General features: G+C 37.8%; 2 protein-coding genes across 4 annotated transcripts in view; one reads left to right on the top strand and one right to left on the bottom strand.

Moving 5' to 3' along the window:
* ndufaf6 (NADH:ubiquinone oxidoreductase complex assembly factor 6) overlaps nucleotides 1-19242 on the bottom strand; it is a 31831-nt gene extending 12589 nt beyond the window's left edge. The window contains exons 1-7 of one of the 2 annotated variants that reach the window (XM_038710381.1): nucleotides 19022-19242; nucleotides 17720-17819; nucleotides 17083-17205; nucleotides 16742-16798; nucleotides 16257-16359; nucleotides 15868-16001; nucleotides 8436-8537 (exon numbers count right to left, since the gene is read on the bottom strand). In XM_038710381.1, coding sequence (XP_038566309.1) covers nucleotides 8436-8537; nucleotides 15868-16001; nucleotides 16257-16359; nucleotides 16742-16798; nucleotides 17083-17205; nucleotides 17720-17819; nucleotides 19022-19215 — 813 coding nt within the window. In that variant the 5' untranslated portion in view covers nucleotides 19216-19242. Of the gene's footprint in view, nucleotides 1-8435; nucleotides 8538-15867; nucleotides 16002-16256; nucleotides 16360-16741; nucleotides 16799-17082; nucleotides 17206-17715; nucleotides 17820-19021 lie in introns of both variants that reach the window. The other variant, XM_038710382.1, reaches the window with a different exon arrangement.
* A 2815-nt stretch (nucleotides 19243-22057) lies between these two features.
* Nucleotides 22058-26327, top strand: part of nagpa (N-acetylglucosamine-1-phosphodiester alpha-N-acetylglucosaminidase) — a 43367-nt gene continuing 39097 nt past the window's right edge. The window contains exon 1 of one of the 2 annotated variants that reach the window (XM_038710380.1): nucleotides 22058-22240. In XM_038710380.1, the coding sequence (XP_038566308.1) occupies nucleotides 22158-22240 (83 nt within the window). In that variant the 5' untranslated portion in view covers nucleotides 22058-22157. The remainder of the gene's footprint in view (nucleotides 22241-26327) is intronic. The other variant, XM_038710379.1, reaches the window with a different exon arrangement.

The raw sequence follows: 26327 nt of genomic DNA, 5'->3' as shown, positions 1-26327 counted from the left end.
ACATGGATCAGAAGTATTCCATCTTTCTTTTTATTAAGTTGAGAGGTGATCCAAATAAAACTGAACTGCTTTTGCGGCGTCTCTACAGGGGAATCGCGGTGTGAGCCGCAATGTTGGCCTGTTATTTTGCCCTCCAGGTCACCACGCATGTTACTTCACTAAAAAAATAAATAAATAAATAAATAAAACTATGAATATCGATGCCCTGAAGGCCACTTATCAAAGCAACCTGGGCTTCCATAACACCTCAGCAGTACTACAGGCTGATTGTCTCCATGCCACACTGTACTGTAATTTGTGCAAAAAGAAGTCCCGATCCAATACTGAGTGCACAAATTGACCTTTTCAGGAGGTCATTTCTTAATTATGAAATTTTTAAGATATGGACTTAAATTCCATGAGCTGTAAGCCGTAATCGTCAAATTAAAACACAATAAAGGCTGAAATATTTCACATCATGTGTAATGAATCTAGAACATATGAAAGTTTCACTTTAATTAATTGCAGATATAAATGAACTTTTTCAGGATATTTAAATTTCTGAGATGCACCTGTATTATCACCATTATGGATTTAAATGTTTTCAAACAGAGGAGCCATCAGATGTTTAAATTACTGACCTCTTCTCTTGTTGTTGCTTTTTTAATTGACTCACAGGAGAAGACGTCATAAAAGACCATAAACACAATAAATACAACATAAATGATGATGAATGTTTGAGCAGCAGCTTAATGAAAAAAGCCTCCTGAAGTACTAAAATCAATGAGGCGTAAAAGTGGCAGCTAATAAGCTAATAAATCTCCAAACCAATTAGTTCCAAAGTCATTAGAGCTAAATTAGTAAGTTAGCACTAAAACCAAAGACATTTCCAGGACATTTTCATTTACCACCATACTTTGTGTGCAGATGTTTGCATCAGAAAAGCACCGCACGCCGAAGCATCAACAGCCACTGATGTTTATTAGACTTTTAAAAATGGCAGGGCATCTTGTTGCTGCTGTTCAGGCTCTGGCTAAGTGGCTTAAAAGGTGTTCAAGTGTGTTGCAAAACATAACTGCTGCCGATGTGGATATTACTTTACCTCGACTCTGAACTGAGCAGTCAGTCAACAGCTGCTGCGGAGGGGTCAGACAAAAATATATGCGGTGAGCTCTAATTATACTGTTGTTGTACCGTAAAAATGTTCGATTTGATTTACAGGACGAATCAAACCAACAGAGAATGCATCTACTTTTAAGTTGCACTGTTCCTTCATCACCATGAACACACACTGTGGTATACTCTGACTCACTCCTACATACACTGTCCTGCTGCCCCAAATACTCACTAGAGCGCCACATGTGGATTCATCCACTGCTGAAAATAGTCCAACAAACTATTTCCTTATGTTTGGTTGATAAAAAAAACTACAGCTGTTTTAGGACCAAAAAAACAAACTCATTGTTGGTTTGGAATTTGATTACAGTAACAAAACTATAGAACAGTGGGGCAGCAAATTTTTACATGGCGGGCCAGAACAAAGTCAAATTATTTCAAATCCTTTTTTTATTATTATTTCAAGGCCTATGTGAAGCTTAAGTTTAGCTCAGCTCAGTTGAGTGCTGGACAATTTTCATCATGGAACAATCCCACAGTTTTTTTTTTTTTTACCCATGCACACCAAATTTTAATGTTTGGACAAACATTGGGCATAGCAAGCAATTTGGAATGTCCTGAAAAAAGAAAGAAACCACTGGTGTACTGAGCAACAGATGTCCAACAGGTCGGCCTATGGAGGTAAATTGGTGCCAAAAACATTGAAAATGGACAGAATGAAGGGCGGCTGTGGCTCAGGAGGTGGAGCGGGTTGGCCGTTAAACGGAAGGTTGGCGGTTCAATCCAAGTGTCCTTGGGCAAGATACTGAACCCCGAATTGCCCCTGGCGGCTGTTCCGCCAGTGTATGAATGTGTGTGAATGGTGAATGCAGATGTAGTGTAAAAAGCGCTTTGAGTGCTCAAAAAGACTAAAAAGGCTAAAAGTCACAAACAGATATTACAACTTGTAAACACATAACACAATCTACAAATAGATACAAAATCCTCAAACAGACTCTTCATGATCCACAACTATAAAGCATGATATACAAAAACATTAAAAATCTACAAATAAACACATCATGATTCACAAATAGAAATCAGTGACTTATATTTGAAAACCAGAATTTGAATGAATGTAAAGTGATTTGTTTGCAGGTGAATTTCATGTTCCGTTTGTAGATCGTGTCACATTTGTTTTCAGAATTTTGCCACTATTGTTTCACTGCGGAGACAGAACAATGCCATAATCGTTGAAAATGAAGAGACTATGGGTCAAAAATGTATATTCCAATTTGTAAACACAAAACAAGATCTTCAAATAGATTTAAAATCTGCAAACAAACTCTTTGATTCACAAATAGAAATCAGTGACTTGTTCTTGACAACCAGAATTTAAATGAATTCATAGTGATTTGTCTGTGCATGAGGGTCATTGTTTGTAGATTGTGTTGCATTTATTTTCAGAATTTTGGCACAACTGTTTCACTGTTTTTCCCATTAAAAATTCTACAAATGCCCTCCTCACAATTTGCAAACAAACAGTTTAACTTGTATTTTCAAACCACTGTAAAAATACATTCTTACACATTCTGTGCAAAGCTCAGCATGCAAGTGTTGTATCTGTGTTTGCAGATCACAGGGCATTCACAGATCCCTCTACAGATCTTTTTGGCAATGTGTGACTACGATCCACACGTGTAGTCAGCCAATCAGGGTTATTGCTTCAATGTGATGTCACGTCCCCTCAATAAGCCCTTTTCAAAATAAGAGCCGACGCTTCTCGGATAGGTGGGTTGGGCTCACTGCCAGTTGCCGGTGTCGTGCAGAAAAGTGATCATCTGCTGAAAACTGATGTTGTGGATCTTGTGTTATGTGTTTAAAAGTTGTAATATCTGTTTTTGACTTTTAGTCTGTCCATTTTCAATGTTTTTGGCACCGATTTACCTCCATATCAGCCAAGGAAAACAAAGAAGTACAGAGATGAGCTGCAAAAGTTCTGGAACACAATCTGATGGACTGATGAGACCAAGATTAATCTCTAGCAAGGTGATGGAAAGGCCAAAGTGTGGAGAAAGAAAGGAACTGCTTCTGATCTGAAGCATACAAGCTCATCTGTGAAGCATGCTGGAGGTCATGTCATGGCTTGGGCGTGCAGGGCTGCTTCTGGAACAGGCTCAGTAATATTTATTGATGATGGAACTGATGATGGTAGCAGCAGAATGAATTCAGAAGTGGACAGAAACATTTTGTCTGCCAACTTAAGGAGGAATGCATTGAAACTAATGGGGAGGAAGTTTCTCATGCAGCAGGACAATGAGCCAAAGCACACTGTCAACTAAACAAAGGACTTCATCAGAGGAAAAAGTGGAAGGTTTTAGACTGGCCAAGTCAATCAGCTGACCTTAACCCAATAGAGCAGCATTTCACCTCCTTAAGAGGAGACAGAAGGGAGAAACACCCCGTACCAAACAAGAACTGAAAGAAGCTGCGGTAAAAGCCTGGAATAGCATCACAAATGAAGAATGCAACAGTTTGGTGATGTCGATGGGTCGCAGGATTGAGGCAGTTATTGCAAGCAATTATTATGCTACCAAATTTTAAATGTTATTTCCTTTAAGATTATTTGTTCCATTACTTTTGCTCACCAAAGAATGCTGTGGTCTAATACAGACGGTGATATGTCCTGAGTTGTTTAACACATCTAGATGTGAATACCAGGAAATAAAAGCTGAAATTCTGAACTCTTGTCTCAGACTCATCTTTTGATCTTAAACCCAAATGTCTTCAGTGAATGACAAAAACAAAGGAATTTGCCTTACTGTTCTAATAATTTTGGAGGGGACTGTGTGTCAAGACCTCTCTCCATTTTTCTCAGATTCATGGTCTTTAGGTCTGTGTGACTGGTTTTGTTTCCAGTTTGCAACTTCTACTTCTTTTTTTCAGCTATGCATAACGTCAACTACTGACGTAACTACGCTTTGTGTAGTCGAGTTTATTCGCTCCAAACCAGTGTATGAGTTTTCTTTTTTTTTGCGGCATTTTAAAAGTTCACTTAAAGGTTCAGTGTGTAATATTTCTGAGGATCTATCGACAGAAATGCAATATAAAGATCCATAACTATGTTTGTAAGACCTTACATAATAAACTATTATGTTTTTATTACCTTAGAATGAGACATTTCTATCTCCATAACCGCGGGCACCCCCTTCCGTGGACGTCGCCACGTTGCATTGTCATGTTTCTACAGTAGCTGAAAACAGACAAACAGCGCTACAGAGTTTCGTCACTACGTTCTTCTTGTTCTACTTCTGGTAGAATTCAGGTAGTAGTAGTAATATTATTATTATTATTATTATTATTATTAATAATAACACTGTAGGGGTCTGCAAAAGACTTTTGCATCTGAGCAATTTTTTCAACCATTATCATGCATCAACATGTTATTCTGTGCAGGATGGGATGAGTGTTCGATCCCACCTCAAGGTAACTCCCACCCCTCCTTCAACAAACAGATTCTGCAGCGAATGTTTCTCAGATCACAGCATGTGCTGCTGTGTTTTTGTTTCAGTGTCCACATCCATCAACCTACGGACACTTTTGCATTTCCCCAGTGTCTCCAGGCAGAGGACATTTAGGGGAATCATGTTTTCTGACAGCTCTTTCAGAGGTGTGTCAAGCAGGCTACAGACTCTTTTAACGTCGTTAAACAAGCTTCTCGCACTTTTATTTTGTAGGCAAAACCACTAAAGAGGAAGTGATTATGTGAGAAACTGTTGCTGCCATGATTGAGATCTATTTCAGCACCGCTATCAAAGTATTTATTGATTTATATTTTTTGCTGCTATCAAAGCACCATAATCTGGCAGCGGGCCAGATATTATTGTTGGTGGGCAGTGTTGGCGAGAATCCATAATCACAGAATGAATGTTTCGCTTTTCAATGTTGGTATAAACTTTATCTAATGTGTGGTTCATCCATGTTTCCATGTTATCTGTCAGTGGCCAAGTCACAATAACATATGGTTTTACTGAATAATTAAGTAAATATAATTTCTTAATAAATATACCTAAAGAAATCTAATTTCTTGACTGGCCTCTCTGCTGTCTCAGAAGAGACACCTTTTGTGCTGCGTCAGCCACAGTAGCTGTCCCACGCTCTTTGAAAGGTTAGGGCGCAGTGGTAGACTGGACAGGTGGTTGCAATTTACAAAAAAAATTAATTAATTAATAAACACACTCAACGCCTGACCTGACAAAAACTAACAAATTCTTCATAATAAGACGAATGAAAGATGAACAAGTTTTCCTAAATAACCAAAAGATAAACAATGAGATATGTATATATTATAAAGGATTAGAGCCCAACCGATATGGGTTTTTGGAGGCAGATGCCGATATTAAAGTGAAAAAGAGCCGATTTATGAGACAATATTTAGATTTAGAGATTTATATGGATAGTAGACCCCTTACTGTATAAACTACACTTAGAACAGGCCGATATTGAAAGCTGGTATGTATGTGGGCTATAAAACATTTTCCTAAATGGATTATGTTAATAAAATAGATTACATGTTCACTTTTTGAGACTGTGTAAACAACTGCACATCAATAAATATTTGTTGCTGGAATGTGCAACTTTTTCAGCTGTCTGTAAACAGAGAGAGAATAAGCATGTGTATTTCACTTTACACATAATCTGCCATAATTCCAATGCTGACTAACTGCAGACAGGCGGCTCGCAGAAATATTTAGAATAAGTCAGAAACTATAGTTTAATGGCTCATTAATGTTCCTCCACTGATAAACACGGCATTAGCTTTGTGGCTAATTTAGCAACAGGCAGTGTTAGCTGCTGTAACGTTACGTGATTTTAGAGAATATTTAGAAGTGATGAACTAGGGACAAATGTGGACCGTTCGCTAGAACTGCCACACTGTTTCAGAATAAATCTAAAGTTACATCCATCCAGCAGCTTCTAACACCCAGCTACCGTAACATTAACCTGCTGTGAGCTGCTACGAAGCCAGGAGAGTGCAAAAACGGAAGGGTTAGCAAGTCATGAATGTTTTCAGGAGAAGAGAAGTGACTGGGTCAGTTTTTCTTATAATTATTTAAGTCATGTAATTAACTTGACAAAAGACCAATTCACTGCTCACACAGCCCTCTGCGTGTTGCTAAATGCTGCGTGTAAACTCCGGTAAACTCTGGTCAGCTGATTGTTTTCTTCTGTGGTTTTTGTGGTGAGGCAGTGTTGTTAACAAGGGAGCTGTTATAAACGGCCGATGACGATGAAATGCAATTAGCTCATATCAGCCGATAATATCGGCCGGCAGATAAATCGGTCGGGCTCTATAAAGAATATGGACAAACGTACGTGTGCACAGACAGTATGTCTAAACTTTTGTGTACTTGTGTTTTAGTTTCCTGGTTTGGGTTCTTCCACCTTTGCGTCAATGCTCTATGTTTGTCTCTTTCCTGTTTCCACATGACAACGCCCCCGTGCACAAAGCCAGCTCCATAAAGAAAGGCTTTTCCTTAGTTTGATGTGGATGAACTTGGCCTGCACAAAGCCCTGACCTCAACCCTCACTAACACCTCTGGGATGAACTCAAGGATCTGTGTTGGACCTCACCGATGCTTTTGAAATGTACAGACGTGCTCAAATTTGTTGGTACCCCTCTACAAAACACGAAGAATGCACAATTTTCTCTGAAATAACTTGAAACTGACAAAAGTAATTGTAATCCACCATTGTTTATTCCACATTTAATAGAAATCAGACTTTTCTTTTGATTGTTTATTCAACATAATATTGTAAATAATAAAACAAATGAAAATGGCATGGACAAAAATGATGGGACCGCTAACCTAATATTTTGTTGCACAACCTTTAGAGGCAATCACTGCAATCAAACGTTTTCTGTAGCTCTCAATGACACCTCTGCACCTGTTAACAGGTAGTTTGGCCCACTCTTCCTGAGCAAACTGCTCCAGCTGTCTCAGGTTTGATGGGTGCCTTCTCCAGACTGCAAGTTTCAGCTCTTTCCATAGATGTTCGATAGGATTCAGATCAGGACTCATAGAAGGCCACTTCAGAATAGTCCAACGTTTTGTTCTTATCCATTCTTGGGTGCTTTTAGCTGTGTGTTTTGGGTCATTATCCTGTTGGAGGACCCATGACCTGCGACTGAGACAGAGCTTTCTGACACTGGGCAGTACGTTTCGCTCCAGAATGTCTTGATAGTCTTGAGATTTCATTGTGCCCTGCACAGATTCAAGGCACCCTGTGCCAGGCGCAGCAAAGCAGCCCCAAAACATAACCACATAAAGCCTCCTCCATGTTTCACTGTAGGTATGGTGTTCTTTTCTTTGAAAGCTTCATTTTTTCGTCTGTGAACATAGAGCTGATGTGACTTGCCAAAAAGCTCCAGTTTTGACTCGTCTGTCCAAAGGACATTCTCCCAGAAGGATTGTGGCTTGCCAATATGCATTTTAGCAAATTCCAGTCTGGCTTTTTTATGTTTTTCTTTCAGAAGTGGAGTCCTCCTGGGTCTTCTTCCATGGAGCCCACTTTCGCTCAAAAAGCGACAGATGGTGCGATCAGAAACTGACGTACCTTCACCTTGGAGTTCAGCTTGTATCTCTTTGGCAGTTATCCTTGGTTCTTTTTCTACCATTCGCACTATCCTTCTGTTCAATCTGGGGTCGATTTTCCTCTTGCGGCCGCGCCCAGGGAGGTTGGCTACAGTTCCATGGACCTTAAACTTCTTAATAATATTTGCAACTGTTGTCACAGGAACATCAAGCTGCTTGGAGATGGTCTTGTAGCCTTTACCTTTACCATGCTTGTCTATTATTTTCTTTCTGATCTCCTCAGACAACTCTCTCCTTTGCTTTCTCTGGTCCATGTTCAGTGTGGTGCACACAATGATACCAAACAGCACAGTGACTACTTTTCTCCATTTAAATAGGCTGAATGACTGATTACAAGATTGGAGACATGTGTGATACTAATTAAAGAAACTAATTAGTTTGAAATATCACTATAATCCAATTATTTATTATCTTTTCTAAGGGGTACCAACAAATGTGTCCAGGCCATTTTAGAATATCTTTGTAGAATAAGCAATAATTCATTTCTTTTCACAGCTTCTTTGCTTTATTCTATGACATACCAAAGGCATGCAAGTATACATGATAAAATAGCTTTTAATTTCATCACTTCTCAGGAGGAATGAAGCATTATTTCAATGAGCTGTAAGGGTACCAACAAATTTGAGCACGTCTGTAGGTGAAATCTGGAGGTTCGGGTGTCCACATGCTTTTAGTTGCGTCATGTACAGTAACTGCGGTACGTACGTGTTGTAGATGAACATGAGCCTGACTGGCGATGTCGTACACGACGTCCCGGACGTTCTGCTCCCGGCTGCAGCGGATGAAGTCCTCTTGAGAAGCTCCGTGCTGCAGAAAAACAGAACCAAAAAATATGTTTGTTTTGATTTATAGGTCACTTTAACAGAAAAGTCTATCTCCCCACTGCAGCTGTGTCCATTTTAGCTCCACTTCACATGAGAGCTTCTCTTTAATCTGCTGAAAGAAGAAAATTAAACTGCTCCAGGTTGCCTTCTGTTACACCAGCAATGGAGTGTGACATCGTGCTGCGGGGTGCACCACCCCTGCACTGACATGCAACCAGCCCACACAGGCACCAGACTGCAGGAGTAAACTTTCAGCTCTGGACTCTTTAACAGAACTAAATTCAAATCCAATGATCATTTGAATTTAGCTGGTAATCTGCAAGATCAATGCAGACTAGACTGGAACACCTTTGTCTACAGATGTTAACTACTGCTGTTAGCAGCTGTTCACATCTGTATCATAGTAACACTGCTGCACATTTACAGAAATATAAATATTGTCAGTGTAATGCACCTTTCTGTAACTAGAAGTCTAAACTTTAATTCATGAGTTACACCTTCATCTGTAACTTGTACCTGTTTGCGCACACACACACACACACTATATTTTGTCTATTTTATTTTACCTTGTAGATTTTACAACACTATGTATGTGGGATAAATAAAGTTCTATCTTAGCATTTCCTCTTTAAGGATATTTTCTGTAGATGGATTTCTGTTCATTGCTGTTCGTCCACAGTCAATGACCAAATGTCATCTCTGCTTGTGCTCTGCTGGTAGGAATCGGGTTCACTTTTATCAAATTCAATCCATCCAAAATCAGATTTTTCTAAAAATTGTTCAACACTAAACCTAAAGGTTTTAGAAAAAGTAATATTTAGGAACTCAATAACTAACATTCAAACAACAAAAACTCCAGTTCCATAACAAGTTTTTTTTAGTTAAACGTCTGCATCACTCGGACAATAAAACCAGGAGAAAAGATCTTCAATAAAAGATGTCAAAACCTGTCAGCTTGACAAATGGCAAAGCTAACAGTTCTTTCTGGCGTCACCTTGTAAAATTGGAAACCACATTGTTTCACAACAATAGTGGTTAGAGCTGGAGCTATATGGCTTATTTGCATTTTCTTATCAGCAAACTATTTTCTCCATTAATCCATAAATTGTTTAGTTATAAAAAAAAATGAATGCCTATTGCAATATATCGCAGAGCCCAAGGGGACATCTTTAAAAAAAAAAAAAACATTTAGGACGGGGCGGTATATCGGTATAATGAGGTATGGCAATATAATTTCAGAAGAGATATAGAATTAGACAAAACCATGTTTATAAAAACGTCAGACGATAAAAGTGAGACTTGAGAAGAGATTTAAAAAAAGAGGCCACCGTCTCTGCAAGTAACCTACAACATCTGTTCTGCCAAATTATGCATCCTCTTTTCAGACACTTTGCTGTGCACATTGATGAAACGCGGTTATCACCTCATTTACGCTGAATGTCAAGAAATGCTACTTCTATTAAGTGTAATAGAATATTAACGTTCATAAAATATGTACTTCGAATCATTTGATTGATCACTGATTAACCCCACAAAAGGATATTATAGCGTTTGAAAGCAGTATTTGGAGGTGCATGCAATTCTCGGCAAGCATGCAAAACTCTGCGCAACACCGGTCGACACTGCTGATACGTTTTTTTTTGGCGACTTTATACAACGTAGCCTACTACTGTTGGAGAAAATGACCGGAGCAGATGTACAGGGAGGGGAGAGGGAAAGAAGCGGGACATGCTGATTGATGTGTTTGCAGCAGAGGTACGTTAGGTCTGTGAGTGTGAAGAGAACTGAAGGAGGTGGATTCAAAGTGACTGACACTTAATGAAGTATAGTTAAAACAGTGAAATATGGAACAAGCCAAGTTACTACAAATAGTAAAAACATGTCCGCTAAAACCACCCCGGAATTATACCGGAATCCTGCCTAACAGTACTGGGATGAGACTTTTTGGTCCATATCGCCCAGCCCTAAACTCTATGACCTCTGAGTTTATCAGTTTCAGCCAGTTTCAACACATGATGACACCTAGCAGGTAATGTGCCAGATTAATGTTAATTATAGCCAAACAGCCTCCATTTGTGTGTTCCTACTGCCAACGATTTGATGGCTGCCGTCCATTATTGACATCCTGCAGCAAAGCCATTGTTGTCGTGTTTATTTCACACAAACCAGGAACATCACTTCCTTTGTGTCATGAGATTTTTTCCAATGCAGAACAACAAATGGTCCAGGCTGTAGGAGAGATAGATATGTTAAAGCTATCAAATAAAAAAGGAAAGAGACTGACATTTACGTGATAATTTAGAGAACTATTACCTCAAACACCTTGCTAGAGACGATAAATCCCCTATAAGATCTTTTGTCAGCACTGACTCGGTTGTTTGGCTGCTAAAAGGATCAACGAGTGCCTCCTTTTTATACTTGACAACATCCTCCTCAGGCATTCACATATTTAAAACCAAAGACCTGAACTTGAACAAGAGCTGGAGGAGCTTTTGAGAGAAATCTGTCAGTTTTTCTAAAAATACAAAAAACCACATAATTCACAAGAGCAGACAACGAGAAAGAAGCTTGGTGAAGTCTGATCCCAAATAAACTCTGTAGAGAAAACCAGCGTCTACAAACATACACCTAAATGATACGTCACAATGATTCTCAAGACGGCCTTGGACAAAACTGTCTTCTGTATATGATGGACTTAAAAAAAAACAACACAATTTTTCGTATCAATTGGCTGAAACTGGCTGGAGGAATATCTCTGTTTTATGATTTGTATTAGGCATAATATTAAAATGTTTACCAACACCGCAATTAATTGCGAGCAGGCCACATTTAGAAAGATGATGCACACAATAGAGGTATGTGCAGTTGTCATTTCTCTCACAGCGATCTGCATCTTCTTGCGGCAGGATTCAGTTTATTTTTCTTGGTGAAAATTTTCTACTCTGCTGGGTTTTTCTCTGCGACAGTCTTAATAAAACATTATTATTCATGTGCAGCTGGGTCACCATAAAATAATATGTTCCAATATAACCTTAAGAATGATGAGCAGAGTAATAATCATCATTTCTCTATAAATCTAAAACCTTTCAACACATGGAATGACATTTCTTTACACCTCAGACCTGATCACAAGAACAATTTCTATCCTTTAACTTAACTGGAGAAATTGCCCGAGGTTTGACTAAGTGGTCAGCTTTGAAATCACGGAGGTAAAAATTGAGGAGGAAGGAAAGTTGAAGAAAATAAATCTCGAGTGCGAGTACTGCCACGTCACACACGTCATACTGCTCTCCTGGCAATCATGACCCAACCAACACGTGTGTGTACCTGCTAACATCAAAAAAGACCAACTCTGTTCTTCCTCAGAGCCACCTGACCTTCCAATCAACCACCAACGTATAAACCATTAGCTAACAAACCATTACACGATGCTAAATCAACCAAACAACCTACAGCATCTTTGTTTGTTTTTGCATTCAGGCCAATTTATACTTCTGCGTGGAGTCTGCGCTGTAGCCTGCGTGTGAGCATTTATACTTGTGCGTTGGTGTCTGCATCGCTCTGCAATTACACCACCAAAACTCTTAATAGGTGGTGAGGCTCCATTACTCAGTGACCTCCACTGGCTCCCCGTGGCCTCCAGAATCAGATTCAAGTCACTATTGCTTGCATACAGAGTGACTACTGGGTCTGCACCATCTGCCTGAACTCCATAACACAAACTTACGTTCCTTCTCGGCCGCTGCGCTCCTCCAACGAACGCCGCCTGGCTCTGCCATCCCTTCACACAAAGCAATCCCAGTCTCTGTTTACCACACGCCATCAGAGCAGGGGCGTTCCTCTCTAACTTCAAGAAGCTCCTGAAAACTCTCCAGAGAACATACATGCACTTACTGTGCTTCTTCCTCCTTCTTCCCTCCTCCTCCCTCTTACTTCTTCCCCTACGTACATTTTTGGGGAGGTGCGCATCAGGGTACGTCACTACTGTATCGATTTGACGCAGAAGTATAAATTGGCCTTTAAAGCCCCCCCGTGTCAATAAATAAAGTTTCTCCCTATTCTGATCAGCATTAATTCTACTATATACTGTCCTGCTGTCTAACTCCTCATTGAGTAGCATGAGTCATAATGTGCCCGTGAGCCCATTAGTCATGTGCACAACGTCAGTGCCTTGAGGCAAAAACTGACACTGACTGCTTTTTGCCAGAGGTGCCTATTGTTTTTCAGCGAGGCCTCAATCATCTGTAACCGAAATAGAACCGTTTGATTGGTTTATGATGTTGAGGAAAGTGTGTAGACTGAAAGGAAGTAGACAGGTACTGTTCAGGGTTTAAAAAAAAAACTAAATTGTACTGGTATTTTGTTCTGATTCTAATATACTTTTTTTTTTTTTTTTTTTTTTTTTTAAATTTACTGATGAGTGTTTTAGCTCATTTGGCTGCAGAGATGGCTATTCCAGGAATAAAAAAGGAAATAAATTAATGTTTTTCCTTTTTATTCCTGGATTAGCCAGTTTGTTTGTAGTGATGGGTTTGTGATTGTTGGTGTGGTTTTGAATGCACCTCTAGCGTTGCCTGTTTTAATGAGAGCAGCTCTTCAGCCTGCTCATCTGTATCTCCTCAGCTCACTCACTCGTGTTCCCACTTTGATTCTCCATCAAGCCCGATCGGCAGAATATCACAAATTATTTCCATCTGTTGTTTGTCTGCTTTGTCCTGCGTAGCGGACTCCTCCTCGTTAATTAAGGAAACACTGATGTTTTAAGTCTCTCTGAATGGAGATCAGGAGCTAAAAGGTTCATGTGTTCAGAGTGAATGGTGTTTCAGTATATCCACAGCGCCCTCTTCAGACAGCAGTGGGAAGGTGATGTGAGGTGAGCGTGCTCAGGAGGCCTCGGGGGAAAAAGAGTCATCCTCCAGCTCAAGATTTTAAGGGCAGAACCTGCGTGCAGCACAAACACATCCCCCCCTCAGATCCTCCAGCAGCAGCGGTTTGTTGTTCTGTATGTGGGACAGATGGCCCAGGCAAAAGGTTGCAAAGTGTTTGCGGCATCATTTGTTTATCTGCAGCGTGTGCGTACCTCACGCAGGAGGCTTTAAATCTGAGGCTCTCTGCTCATCACCATATGGCTGGTTGTGTAACGATCCCTCGCCGGTTTGCTGTCAGTTTGTGCAGGATGACGATTTCGACAAGGATATCATCTGACATGCCAAAGCCGAGCCATGAGTCAGCTAAAGTCATGTGGAGGCGTGTGTGTGGGGGACTGCTTTATGTTCTTTTTGGGAACAAAAGGACTTTTAAAAGAACAGCTGAGTGGAGAGGAAAACTCTTGAGAAAACCGCAGCCTAAAATAACACAAGTACACGAGTCTACAGTACAGCTGAGATTAGAAGAGAATATTACTCTACAACTGTGTTTCTGATAACTCATTTGTTGTTTTTCAAGCAGACATTGAGTTGTTTCGGCTTCTCAATTGTGGACATTTGCCGTTTTCTTTCTCATATTCAATAGTAAAATGTGTATCTTTGGGTTTAACAATACAAGCATTATGAATGTTATTTTTGTCTCTTGTGATTTTTCACAATTTTCAGGCGAAACAATAAATCAAATAATCAAGAAAGTAGAGCTGGACAATAAAACAACAACAACAACAATTATCACAATATTTTTTAAACAATACAACAAATGTTCAGTTAACAGTCAGTAAATGTTTGAATTATTTTACACAAATTAGTACTTAATTCTTTTATTAAGAAGTTTGTTTTGTTGAGGAAAAAGGACTGAAAAAAGCTTTAACTTAATTTTACTCGTGCATATTTGTTGACAAAGATTTTTATCATAATTGTTTTGAATGTTCTGCCTCAGATTCGTGAAGTGATCCACTGTTTGGCATCAACTGCTGACCATTAAGAAGAGTTTAAACCACACTTTCACTCCCACTCAGGAGCAAAAATCAGCCTTTAAACTCGGAAGAATATTTGAAACTTATCGTGATAATTATTGATATCAAAAGTAATGTGCAGCTTAATCAATACTAAAAATAGTCATTAGTTGCCATTTAAATTAAATCAAATTGACTATTCGACCCCATTTCACTCTCAACTTTGACTGTCACCAAATATTTGTTCAATTTTAGTTGCATACTCCGGCGTGCATTGTACCTGGATTACTTAAATGACAAGGAATTCTTTTAAAAATGCCCACAGTGACCAAAGAAATTAAAAGTCCTTACCTACCATATAGATATCACATGTTTACATTCATTTACCTTTTCATATTACAAGCAGTCATGAAAGTTTCACATGAAGCAGAACAGTGTAGAAGGTTAAACAAAATCACAGGATGACGAGATAGAGTGCCGGTTACTTCTCTCTTCAGCTGTTCTATAAACGGGTATTGAATGTCTGGTCGGATTCTTTGGCTTGTTTACTAATTCTCTGATCTACATCTTGAAACTTCAAACTAACCTTTTAATTAGGCAAAGTTCTGTATTTAACACTGATGCATCGACTAGTTTGAGCTCATTTTCTTTAATGAAAAAAAAGGTTGTTTTGTGCTGCATGCTTATATCTCTCAAAGTAAAGCATTGCTTGGGTGTAAGTACCAAGACTCAAGTATGATATGGTCAGAGGTGGAAAGAGAAATATTGTACTTAAGTAAATGTACTGTTACACTGATGAATTTTTACTTAAGTACAAGTAAAGTTACTGGTATAAAAATCTACTCAAGTAAAAAGTAGCTCATTTAAAATTCACTGAGTAAATGTTCGTTACTTTTTTAACCTCCTAAAATAACTTAATAATACTGATTTAATATCTTATTTAAAAGTCTACTATTATACTAATTAAATCGCAGTCTTTTGCGATTTGATAAGGGCACAAAGCCAGATATTAGTTTGTTTGACAGATCAAAAACAATGTTAGAGACCTTTTTATGTTATTTTGAGAAGTTTTGTGAATGTTTTAGCTTCATTATGACACTGTGGCGCAACAGATTAGACTCTGGCAGGCCGCACTGGGCTGGGAAAATGGACTGGAAGTGAACTGTATATGAATCATATCACTATTTAGGCTACATTCAAACAGGTGGTAATTTTAATGGGACTTCATGTTAGCATAATACATTTTTATTAACACAGGCCTAAGCATAAATATCTAGTTACCAGCAGGTTGCTAGTGCCAACCAACGTTAGTGATGTCATGCACCGACGTCTTTGTGTATGCACGTAATGTATCGAAGTACAATATTTCAAAGAAAACAAACTTAAGTAAAACTACAGATTATAAAAACAACTTTACAAAGCGCAGACTCACCAGCATGCAGATGTCCATGGGTAGGTAGACTTTCCGTCGGCTGCTGTGATAAGGAGTCGCTCTCAGACACGTCACGATTCCCTGAGCTTTACCAATGTGACTCGCTGCGTGGTCTGCATGGATGTCTTTCAACCCTGCAACAAAATATTTTAAAAACTGTTTCATAGACTTTAACTCACCATCTGAATTCTCATATTGGAGCCTTTGAACATTATAGCACTCTCTCATCAATAATCACCTCTGAAGACCAGATCCTGACCTTTATTTTAACATACTGAACATATTGTTACTCAATAAAATAACTTATCAGTAGAAAAGGTGCAGTATGTGGCATTATGATTATGATTACTGCCCATGCTTCCTGCTACTGCAGCCTCGCCTGTCCTTACCTAAACACTCGAGCAGCAGGTATATCAAGGAGGACTGTGTGTTCTCTGAATACGTCTCCAACTCCTGTAGGTTTCTGTAGGCTCTGTCTTCCAGATCCTTCTCCTGGTGAAACAGAAACAGTAATGATGAATGCCCATTATCAAAGTCACTATTTACTTTTTCTTAATTACTCTACATGTAACTTGTTAGTTTCCCAACGTTTGTCTTCAGAGAAATCAGTGTTTCTTTAAAGTTTGCACCTTCTAACACCTTAAAAGAAGACGCTGTCCACTTGTGATCGTCATGAAACAAGTCAACTAAAGGGTGACTTTCCTTTGTGAGGTTTGAAGATGTACAGAAAAACAGTATTCAGTGAGAAAACCAGAGCAAAGATGAAGTTTAATTGTCCATCAGTGACATCGGGGAGCTAATCAAACATCTATCATTTCTTATCATAACTACATGTTGCAGTAAGGTGAATTTAAAGAAGATCCTTGTGTCTTACCCTCTCTGTTATGATCCTCAGCAGCCACCTCTTTGTCAGGTAATGTTTCCTCACAGCCTGCAAAAGATCATCAGGACTGTTAATCAGCTGAGGTGCAGCAGGCGGTCAGAGTGTCGTCCCTCAGTTAACCATAAAACACGCCACCATTTCAAACTCAATATGAGACATTTGAAAGAAAGTATGTTGCTTCCCCTAATATTTGTTGGCACGACAATAAAAACACATTTGTTTAAACTACAGTTCAAGCAAGGACACATCCTTCAACCTTTACTCCGATTACTCCGGAGATTTTAAAAAGCAAACGTTTCATATGACAGAATTTTCTGTAGGTTGATATTTACCCTCCACAGCTCGGCGCTGACCGGCTGGTTTGGAGGCTCGTCTCTGTAGATTTCTTCTACGGCCGTCTTCCAGAATTGCATTCGCATCAAACCAATAGTCTTCTGGGAAACGGAGTCCTTCACCTTGGGGAGAAGGAAATATAGCAAGGCACCTGTTTGACAAGCTAGTTTGAAAAAGATTGGGATCAAAATTGGATTATTTACAATATTATTATTATTAATATAGAAACAGGAGCAGCAGCAGAAGTAGTAATAGTAGTAACAGCAGTATTCCAAGTAGGGCTGCAACTAACGGTTATTTTCATTCTCCATTAATCTGTCAAGTAGTTTCTCGATTAATCAATTAGTAGTTAGGTCTAAAAAAATGTGCAAAAATGTCACTCAGTGTTTTTCCAAAGCCCAAGGTGACGTCCTAAAATGTCGTCTATTGTCATAGAGGAGCAAAGTATAAAAATATTCCCTTCTGAGAAGCTGAAATCAGAGAATTTGGAAGGTTTTTTCTTTAAAAAAAGAACTTAAAGTGATGTCTCGATTAACAATATAGTTGCCGATTAACTAAGTCGTTGACAGCTAATCAATTAATCATTGCAGCTCAGCATTCTCAGTTATCATTCACCCTGGCTACAGGAATACCTGCCTGTGCCAGCTCCACATTAAACGCTCTCAGAGCCAAAGAGGAGCGTCGCGCCTCCTCTGGGAGGAGGAGGGAGGACACGAAGCCGTCATAGTCTCTGGACCTGAGGAGGACATGGAAGACAGATTAAGGATACGCAGTTAAACGCATTCTTCTTAAATTATATTCCCATTTGCTGTCTTTGACAAAGAAAAGTGTCCATCCTAATTACAACTAAGTTCAGAGGCACAAAAGTAAAAAAGTGTTTTCAAACAAACATGTAAAAAGCTGTAAAACCAAGAGAATAAATCTGAAATTTAAATTAACCTGAGTATGTTCACATAAAAAAACACCAGCTTTTTTGATGTTAACAAATGAAAATAAAATTGAAAATTGTTTGAGACTTACACCTGTCTTTGTAGAACAGCTGTTTTCTACAATCTATATGTTTACACTAGGGCTGGGCAATAAAACCATAATGATAATTATCGTAATATAATTTTCCTCAATAACAGTATGATAAATGTTCAATAAATGTTTGATTTAATTCATTGGAATCACAAACAAATTAGGCCAAGCACTTAATTTTTCTATTAAGATATTTATTTTGTTGAGGAAAAAGGACTGAAAAAAAAGATTTTACTAATTATATTTGAAGGTTCTGCCTCAGATTTGTAAAGTGATCCACTGTTTGACATCAAGTCACAACGAACTTTCATTCAGGAGCAAAAATCAGTCTTTAAACTTTAAAGAAATAAAAATTTATCCTGATGATCATCGATTATATTGAATAATATGAAATGGTTTACAATCATAATATTTTTGGCCATATCGCCCAGGTCTATGTTTACACACATAATAAAGTGCATCTCATTTAGAAAAATTACTTTCAAGAGCTGGAAGACAAATACCTTAATGATGATGTTCAACTATTTCACCAATTTGTGAAGCGAGGTGAATGTAGTGGACTCATTTGATATGTTTAAAACTTGACACGACATATAAATACATGTTTATTGGTCAGCTAGAATGAGCCGAAATGAACACAGAACATAAAACATTTAAACAGCATGCTTAAGTTCTAAAAACATGAGTTAAGTGTTGTGAATTCTTGCGCTGTCCACATGTATTCCGGATATTTGAATGGAGTCTGGCGAGGAGCCGTCTCCCCACAAGCTTTCACTTAGAAGAAGTGTAGGTTATCCTTGTTATATCTCTTTAAACTGGAGGCCGAATACATCATGAAGCAGTAAATTAAGCTGCCATATCATGCTCTGTAAATGTAGGTTTGTTTAATATTAGCTATGTTGTGTTGTTAGCAGTTACCTGACCAGCTCCAGACAGTACTTTTCATTGAGTTGAGAGTCTGCTGTCGCGCTGGTTGCCGCTCTCACACTCTGTATTTCAGCAGCTCTTCGTAAACACGCACCGGTGGGTGATATATGTCTCGGAAAAGCGTGATACAGCGAAGTTTTACTGCTTAACAATCCATGTTTAGCACTGATGCCAGCAGCTGCCATGTTCCCCTTCAACTTTTACCCTTACCTTGCGTCACATTAAAAACGTTCCTCCGGCCAACCGACACCGGCAGACTTTAAATTCCGCTTCATTTAATTAACAATAAAAGTTGCTGAAACAGCTGCCGACAAGTTGTAAATCAGCCACTGACACAAACGTGCCTGAAAAATATATAATAAACAATAATAACATAGGTAAATATGTTAGATAGTACGTCAAAATCACACAAAATATAACCGTTAAAACAAAACCGGAAGTGGGACGACACTTCCTCCAAAATAAAAGTAGCAAATAGTCTTCCAGCAACACTCACTGATCTGTATTTGTGGGGCAAAAATAAATAGAGATTATATCTGTTGTATTTTTTCTTTATTTTGGGTGTCTTGTAATAGAGACTAGACACTTTATAGACTAATTTCCACTGAAATGTAACGGCTAGAGTCTGTCTTTTTTACTTTCAAAAACAACCGGAAAAGGCTAATGTGGTTTTTATTTGTGCCTTAACAATGTGTTAAGACGACAGAGGCATTAACTGCACTTTACTTTTTTCAGTTTATTATTTGAGCATAGAGCCCCTTGCAATGTCTCCCATTTAATAGATTTTAAGAACATTAGCCCACATCGTTTGCCATCTTCTTATAGCACTAAAATATATTGTCAGCACTTGAACAAATGGTTATATAAAGCAAAAATCTGATGTATTGTCTCTCTTATTTGGACAGTTTTAGCAATGGCTGTCAGTGTACTGGTGCATGCGGATGATGGTAAAATTTTGGAACATTTTACTTTTTTTTTGCTCAAGTGGAAATTATTTACACTGACACAAAGGTTTGCTTCATACAGAGTGAATTTATTACACATGCAAAATAAGCATGCGTTGTTTTATGACTACATGTTTATAAAGCATGTCTGTCTGTCTCCTCTGTGCTGCAGATGGCTGTGTGTGCTGCTGGATGGAGAGGAATCAGTAGCCTCATCGGGTCACTCACAGCATATCAATTAAAAAATGTTCAAATCTACATGTCTGTTTCTCATGCATCTATTGTACTTTTTACTTCACTACATTTATCTGACAGCTTTGCATATAAATAGCTAATAAAATCTGCTGCTTTGTTATAAATTAATTATTATTTTGCATTCATTCTGTTTACAAAGTCAAAATGTCCAATAAAAAAAGTGAAAAGTGAAAAAGAAACAATGACACAGCCGACCTTTCCTATTGACATGTGAGGTGTGGCTGTGTGCTTTCGTTAATAGATACGCGTACAGTATATCTATAGGAGTCATGTGACCGGACTGCGTGAAGTTACTACATTAAGTCAACAATACCGGAAGCTGTCGATATTTATTTTAAAATAAAAGCGAGACTTTGATAAAATATTTTACGTTTGACAATGTTTTTTTTTACATTCATTAATTTTGTTTTTCACCCTTTTAATCAACATATGTTGCTTAGACAAATCCATATATATATATATATACATATATAAAAAAGAAAATACATCCAAAATACATATAAAGTGTTGCCTGAAGCCCAAAGACGTGCAGTCGATGAGTGCAGTCTTATTTTTAATGATGTATCCACAGTTATAAAGGATATGAACTAATAAATCAAATCAAACAAGAAATTAAAATATAGTTCACAGAAAATTAAATTAATAAAATCAACTCAGGAAAGCTCTCCTATAAAAGTATGTTTTAAGAAAGGACTTAAAAGAGTTCACTGACTTATTACTGTGAACATAATACAAAATAAAGGGAGGACCTGCTTAATGCCAGAAAATTACAGTATAAGAGCGTTTCTGTTATCAAGAGAGCAATGAATGCTTAAATACTATTTGTTAAGTTTTAGATTTAATATTGGCTTTTAAATCATGAACCAACTGCAAACGATGCATGTAACAATGTAGAAATTGAAAACGCAGCACAAGAAACTGCTACAACATCCAAATTGATTGACAAGTCCTTTAATACACAGAGAAACTCCAAACAACAACACATTTAAAGTAAGTAACTTTCTGATATGAATGTAGTTTACACCACTAGTGTCTGTCAACACAGCATCCATCCATCCATCCATCGCCAACCACTTATCCTGCATACAGGGTCACGGGGATGTAAGAAATTGTGTGGTTAAACTTTTCTTTATCGTCAGAACAAACACTTGATGCCAAACAATGTTTCACTTAACAAATCTGAGGTAGAACATTCAAAACTATTTTGAGAAAGAATTATTTATTAAAGATGTTTTAAACAAATATGCATGAGAAAAGTAAAAAAAAAATTAGTTTTTGTGATTCAGGTTAATTAAACATGTATTGAACATGTGTTATAACATTTATTGTTGAATTGTTATTGAGGAAAATTATATTATGATAATTATCAATAGTGTTTTATTGCCCAGCCCTCGTGTTAACTTATAGACTAGGTAGACTGAGGTAAAAAAAATAACAATTCTGATTTTTTTTTTTAATTCAACAAACATGCATGAGTTTGTTTTTGAGTTTTTCCTCAACAAAATATCTTAATTGATAAATTAACTGTTAATTTGTTCGTGATTCAAATGAATTAAATCAAACATTTATTGAACATCTGTTATATTGTTTTCAAGAAAAATTGTATTGGGATAATTATTAGTATTGTTGAATTGTCCAGCCCTAGTAAATGTTTAGTAAATTTATCAAAATGTTGGCTTCCAATAAAGTCAAAATCAGTTTGACTTACAATAATTATTGAAATTGTCATGATTGATATCACATCTTATTTCATCACCTGGTGGAATTTAACTGCTGCTCAGTCCAGCATATGGCTTTTATTTTGTAACAGTGACCGGAAGCAGCGTGTTTCAGTTTGTTTACATTGACTTTGTGCGCTAGCTGAAGGATGTAGGAACCATCAGGAGGAGGTGAGGGGAGTTTGGCAGCAGGCTAGTGTTTCTCCTCATATGGCAGCAGTGTCGGTGAAATGTCCGTGTGTGTGGCTGCTGTTGTGGCTCTGCGTCCGGCTGTCCGGGACGCAAAACACCCGGTAAGACCGCTCCGGTGCTCCTGGTTTATTAGCTAGCCGCTAATGTTAGCCAGCTAGCAGTTAGCCAAGCTAAACGATGTAGAGAAGTATGTCTGAACTTGTTTCTTTTCCTTGCAAGCGACTGTTGAGTTAAGCTGGCTAATCATATTTAGTCAACTTATAACGACATGGTTTTCCTGCCAGCACACTAACGTTAACATAACTAATGCTAAGCTAACTTGCCAACTGTTGAGCATCCAGTGTTTAAACTGTTATCTGAGTTCAAAGTTCACACATTTGACTAACTAACTGACCTCAAACACAACAAGGCCTCCCCTTATTTGACTAAACAGAAATACAACTTAAAATGTAAATAACATAAATATATAACAACTGTGTTGATTAACTTAATGTCACATTGATTGATTTGCTGTCTGATATATTGATTATAACGGCAGATAACAAATGTTCAGACCAAACTTTTAGCCACAAGTTGAGTCATGTCATCACGCTGTGGTTTCAGTCTCCAGAGGAACTGAAAGTGTCAGCATGTTGCTGCAGGTGGACACTTTGGCCAATAGATGGCGATCTTTGATCGTAAAGCAAAGCCTGAAACACGATAACATCATAAAAATGATGTGAAAATATTTACATGTAGCTTCACAGTAAGGCTGCTATTAAAGACATCAAATGTCTTAAAATTATATATTTAATGATTTAATTTACAAATTAAATTAAACACTCAATACTGTTAGTTTTGTGTTGTGGTAGAGCGTTTAATCGGCCAATATCTGGCATTTTGAGAAAATCTGCAACCACAAGGCACAGCAGATCTAATCTACCAACATTACTGGCTAGAGTTAAATATATATCTATTATACTGAAGGGAGTAATGCAGGTGAATGACGTCTGACAAACTGTACTCCGCTCTCCTTTAATCACCAGCCACGCTCTGAAATGTACAGCAGAACCCAAAGTATGTTTTTGTTTTATTCATTAATAAAGCTTCTATCTGAAACCGCATGTTACTGCTGAGATAACATGTAGATTAGGGCTGCACGATACTGAAAAAACTGACCCCTGCGATATTTTACTTTTCTGCGATATATATTGCAGTATGAAGAAATGCAGGAATTTTCTCCACATGACTTCAATTCCTTTATTTGAAAATAATTAAACATCCTAGAATTATTGGGGTGATTTTTGCAGGGGAAAAATGCAAATGAAATCAATAAGCTGAAAATTTTATTTTTAGTCTGAAGGGTTTTTTGATGCAGTAAACATAATTTAAATAAAGTGATAAAAAGAAATGAGCAGCTATACACCAGCCCCCTGAGTGGTTTACAAAAGTTGCTTGTCTTTTTGCAACTAAACCCACTGTTTCAGTGGTCTTCCCCTGTTCCTCACTTATTTTCAAGTTGTTGTCAACAACTAACGTGGGCAGATAAACTGATCATGATCACGATTGACCAATTGATTGGTGTTTTTGCTGTGCATGCAGAGCCTGCTTGTCACTCACCGGCAACAAACTCTGTGTATCCAGGAACCCTCAAATTAGACGATGTGATTATTGCGCATAGGTACATTGTGATGATGATTCTGAAACAATATATTGTGCAGCTCTAATGTTTATTTGACTGTACCTTTTGGTCGACCACTATTACCGTTTCATGCTGCTGCTATTTTTTTTTTCAATGGAAGAAAAGAGAAAAGGAGCAGCAAAAATCAGGTTGTGGGTGTAAAAATGTGATAAAATAATTGTCTTTCTAACAAAACAAGAGAACATACTCATGAAAAACATTGTATGTTTATGGCAACATAAATATTAGATTGTACTTTTTTTGTTTTCATTTCTTGGTTAAATAATGGCCATCGGCCGCCCAGCTCTCTAAATATCAGCATTGGCCATTGCTTTACCCGTATCTGTCAACAGCTAGTTTTGAGAGTAACTTCATTTCTTAAGAAGTATTTGACATCCTATGATGGAGAAAGTTTGCATCAGCTGTGGGAGGTTTGTAAATCCTGGAATAAGATGCAAACTGATAAGAACTAACGAATATAAATGATTCGTACTCGCTTGCACTCGTATTATGCTTTTGCAGCAGTAACAAAATTACAAATAAAAAATTGCAAAAATCAAAACAACCAATACTTTTAAATGATTACCCAGACCTGCATGAAATATGAACAAACTAAAATAAAACAAACACCCTCCATATCAGACCTTGGCCTTAAGGCAGCCCTGTCATGCTGCGCACACACACACACACACACACACACACACACACACACACACACACACACACACACACGGCCTTAACATTGCAGCTGCACATCTCCTCCCCCGCTGCGGTGACCTCACTCTGACCTTGTTTGGGTGTTTTGGTAATTTTTTAATTGGCTGCATTTATGTAGTACTTTTATACCGCAGTGCTTTATTTACAGTGTTGCCTTTCAGCTATGCACACAGAGACTAAATACAGGTCGTTCATTTTTAAGGTGTTAAGATTGTCGCCATGCAGCAACGCCTGCCAGACAATATTTAAGCCAATATTTAATTTTAACCAAAGAGGATTATATGAGGAATTACACCTGAAGCCACTTCTGTTTAAAGGATTATATTTGCTCTTCATTAACGGGATTACTTTGAGCAGTTAGATGTGTACTTCGTGGATGGGTGTGTGGAGATCAAACAGATCGACTACAACATAATTGGTGTTATTCGTATATAATATTAAGTGATGGACGTGATCCACTGTCTTTTGACAACGTAATTAGAATAATTAGGTTGAAAGAAATCCTGATTTAATTAAAAATGAAAAATTGATATTCAAAGTTTCGCAAATTGATGGGTTAAGATAAAGAAGTGTAATGTTGAGCTCTGTATTTATGGTTATAGATTTTTTCTTACATTTACCTGTAAACAATGGACAATCACATTTTGTAAATCATATTTTTTTGTGCTAAGAAACTGAGGGAATGACAATGCTGGTCGATGGACAGAAAATAAACATCAACGATTCTGATTAATCTGATTAATCATTATAGTAATTTATCAAACAAAAGGCCAAACATTTTGTGGTTCCAGCCTCTCAAATATGAAGATTTGCAGCTTTTTCTCTGTTTTCTAACAGTATAAACAGAATAAATTTGGGTTTTGGACTGTTCAGATAAATTGAGGCATTATTTTTCACTATTTTCTGACATTTTATAAAAAAAATGATTCTAAGAAATAATCAATCTCTTTCATCTCCTGTTGAATGCATCCGAGGTATCTTTCCAATTTGGACTTCTCAGAGCCATGTTCAGTTTGACCTTTGAACAACAGTTGTTGGGTTTCAGAGAAGTTTCTCATTAAATGCAGGACATTCAGTGTTATTATTTCCAAATTTGTTCAGGATAAACATTTCCAAATAATGCCACAGGCAAGGGAACCCACCTCCGGGACTAACGGGAGTCGAGTAGCAGCAGAACAAAAAGAGAGTTTGCGGTAAAAGTTGCACATTAAAATTTTGCATTGCAAATATGGATTTTTTTTAAACACACAAGGCCTGAGAGAAACCACAGCTCAGCTCTTTGGAAAACACATTCCTTCATGTGATGAAACCATGTATTTGACCAGCGGAGGCTGTGTGATGAAATCTACCTCAGTAAATGAGTCAACAAGAAGACTGACTAAATCTATCAACACCAAAACCATATTTTTACTTGGACAGCATCCCCTGGAGGATTTGAGTAATTCTGTAGGTCTTTTTTGGAATGTTGTTCTTCCTGACAGCGAGTCAGCAGATAAATCTCTCTGTGATTTCATGTTGATGAACACATTGATAGGTTTTACGGCATCATGAGACGGGTAAAATGGTTTAGGGCAAAATAAGTAGTGAAGTATTTCCCCCTCTTCCTGATTTCTTTTTTTTTTTATATTTGTCATACTGACAAATGTAAATATATAAGTGTGGGATCATCAAGCAAATTGTAACACTAGACAAACGTAACCTAAGTAAATACGAGATGGGTTTTTTAAAAGATGATTTATTTTATTAAGGGACAAATGCTTTGCAACCCTACCGGGCCCTATGTGGAAAAAGTAAGTGCCCCCCTTGCTCAA

This window comes from Micropterus salmoides, unplaced genomic scaffold, assembly GCF_014851395.1.
Source record: "Micropterus salmoides isolate LMB-PRFRI ecotype aquatic unplaced genomic scaffold, ASM1485139v1 Ms_hic_scaffold_11, whole genome shotgun sequence".
Classification (NCBI taxonomy): Eukaryota; Metazoa; Chordata; class Actinopteri; order Centrarchiformes; family Centrarchidae; genus Micropterus; species Micropterus salmoides.
Note: the sequence above shows the minus strand (reverse complement) of the source record. Positions and strands in the feature narration are given on the sequence as shown.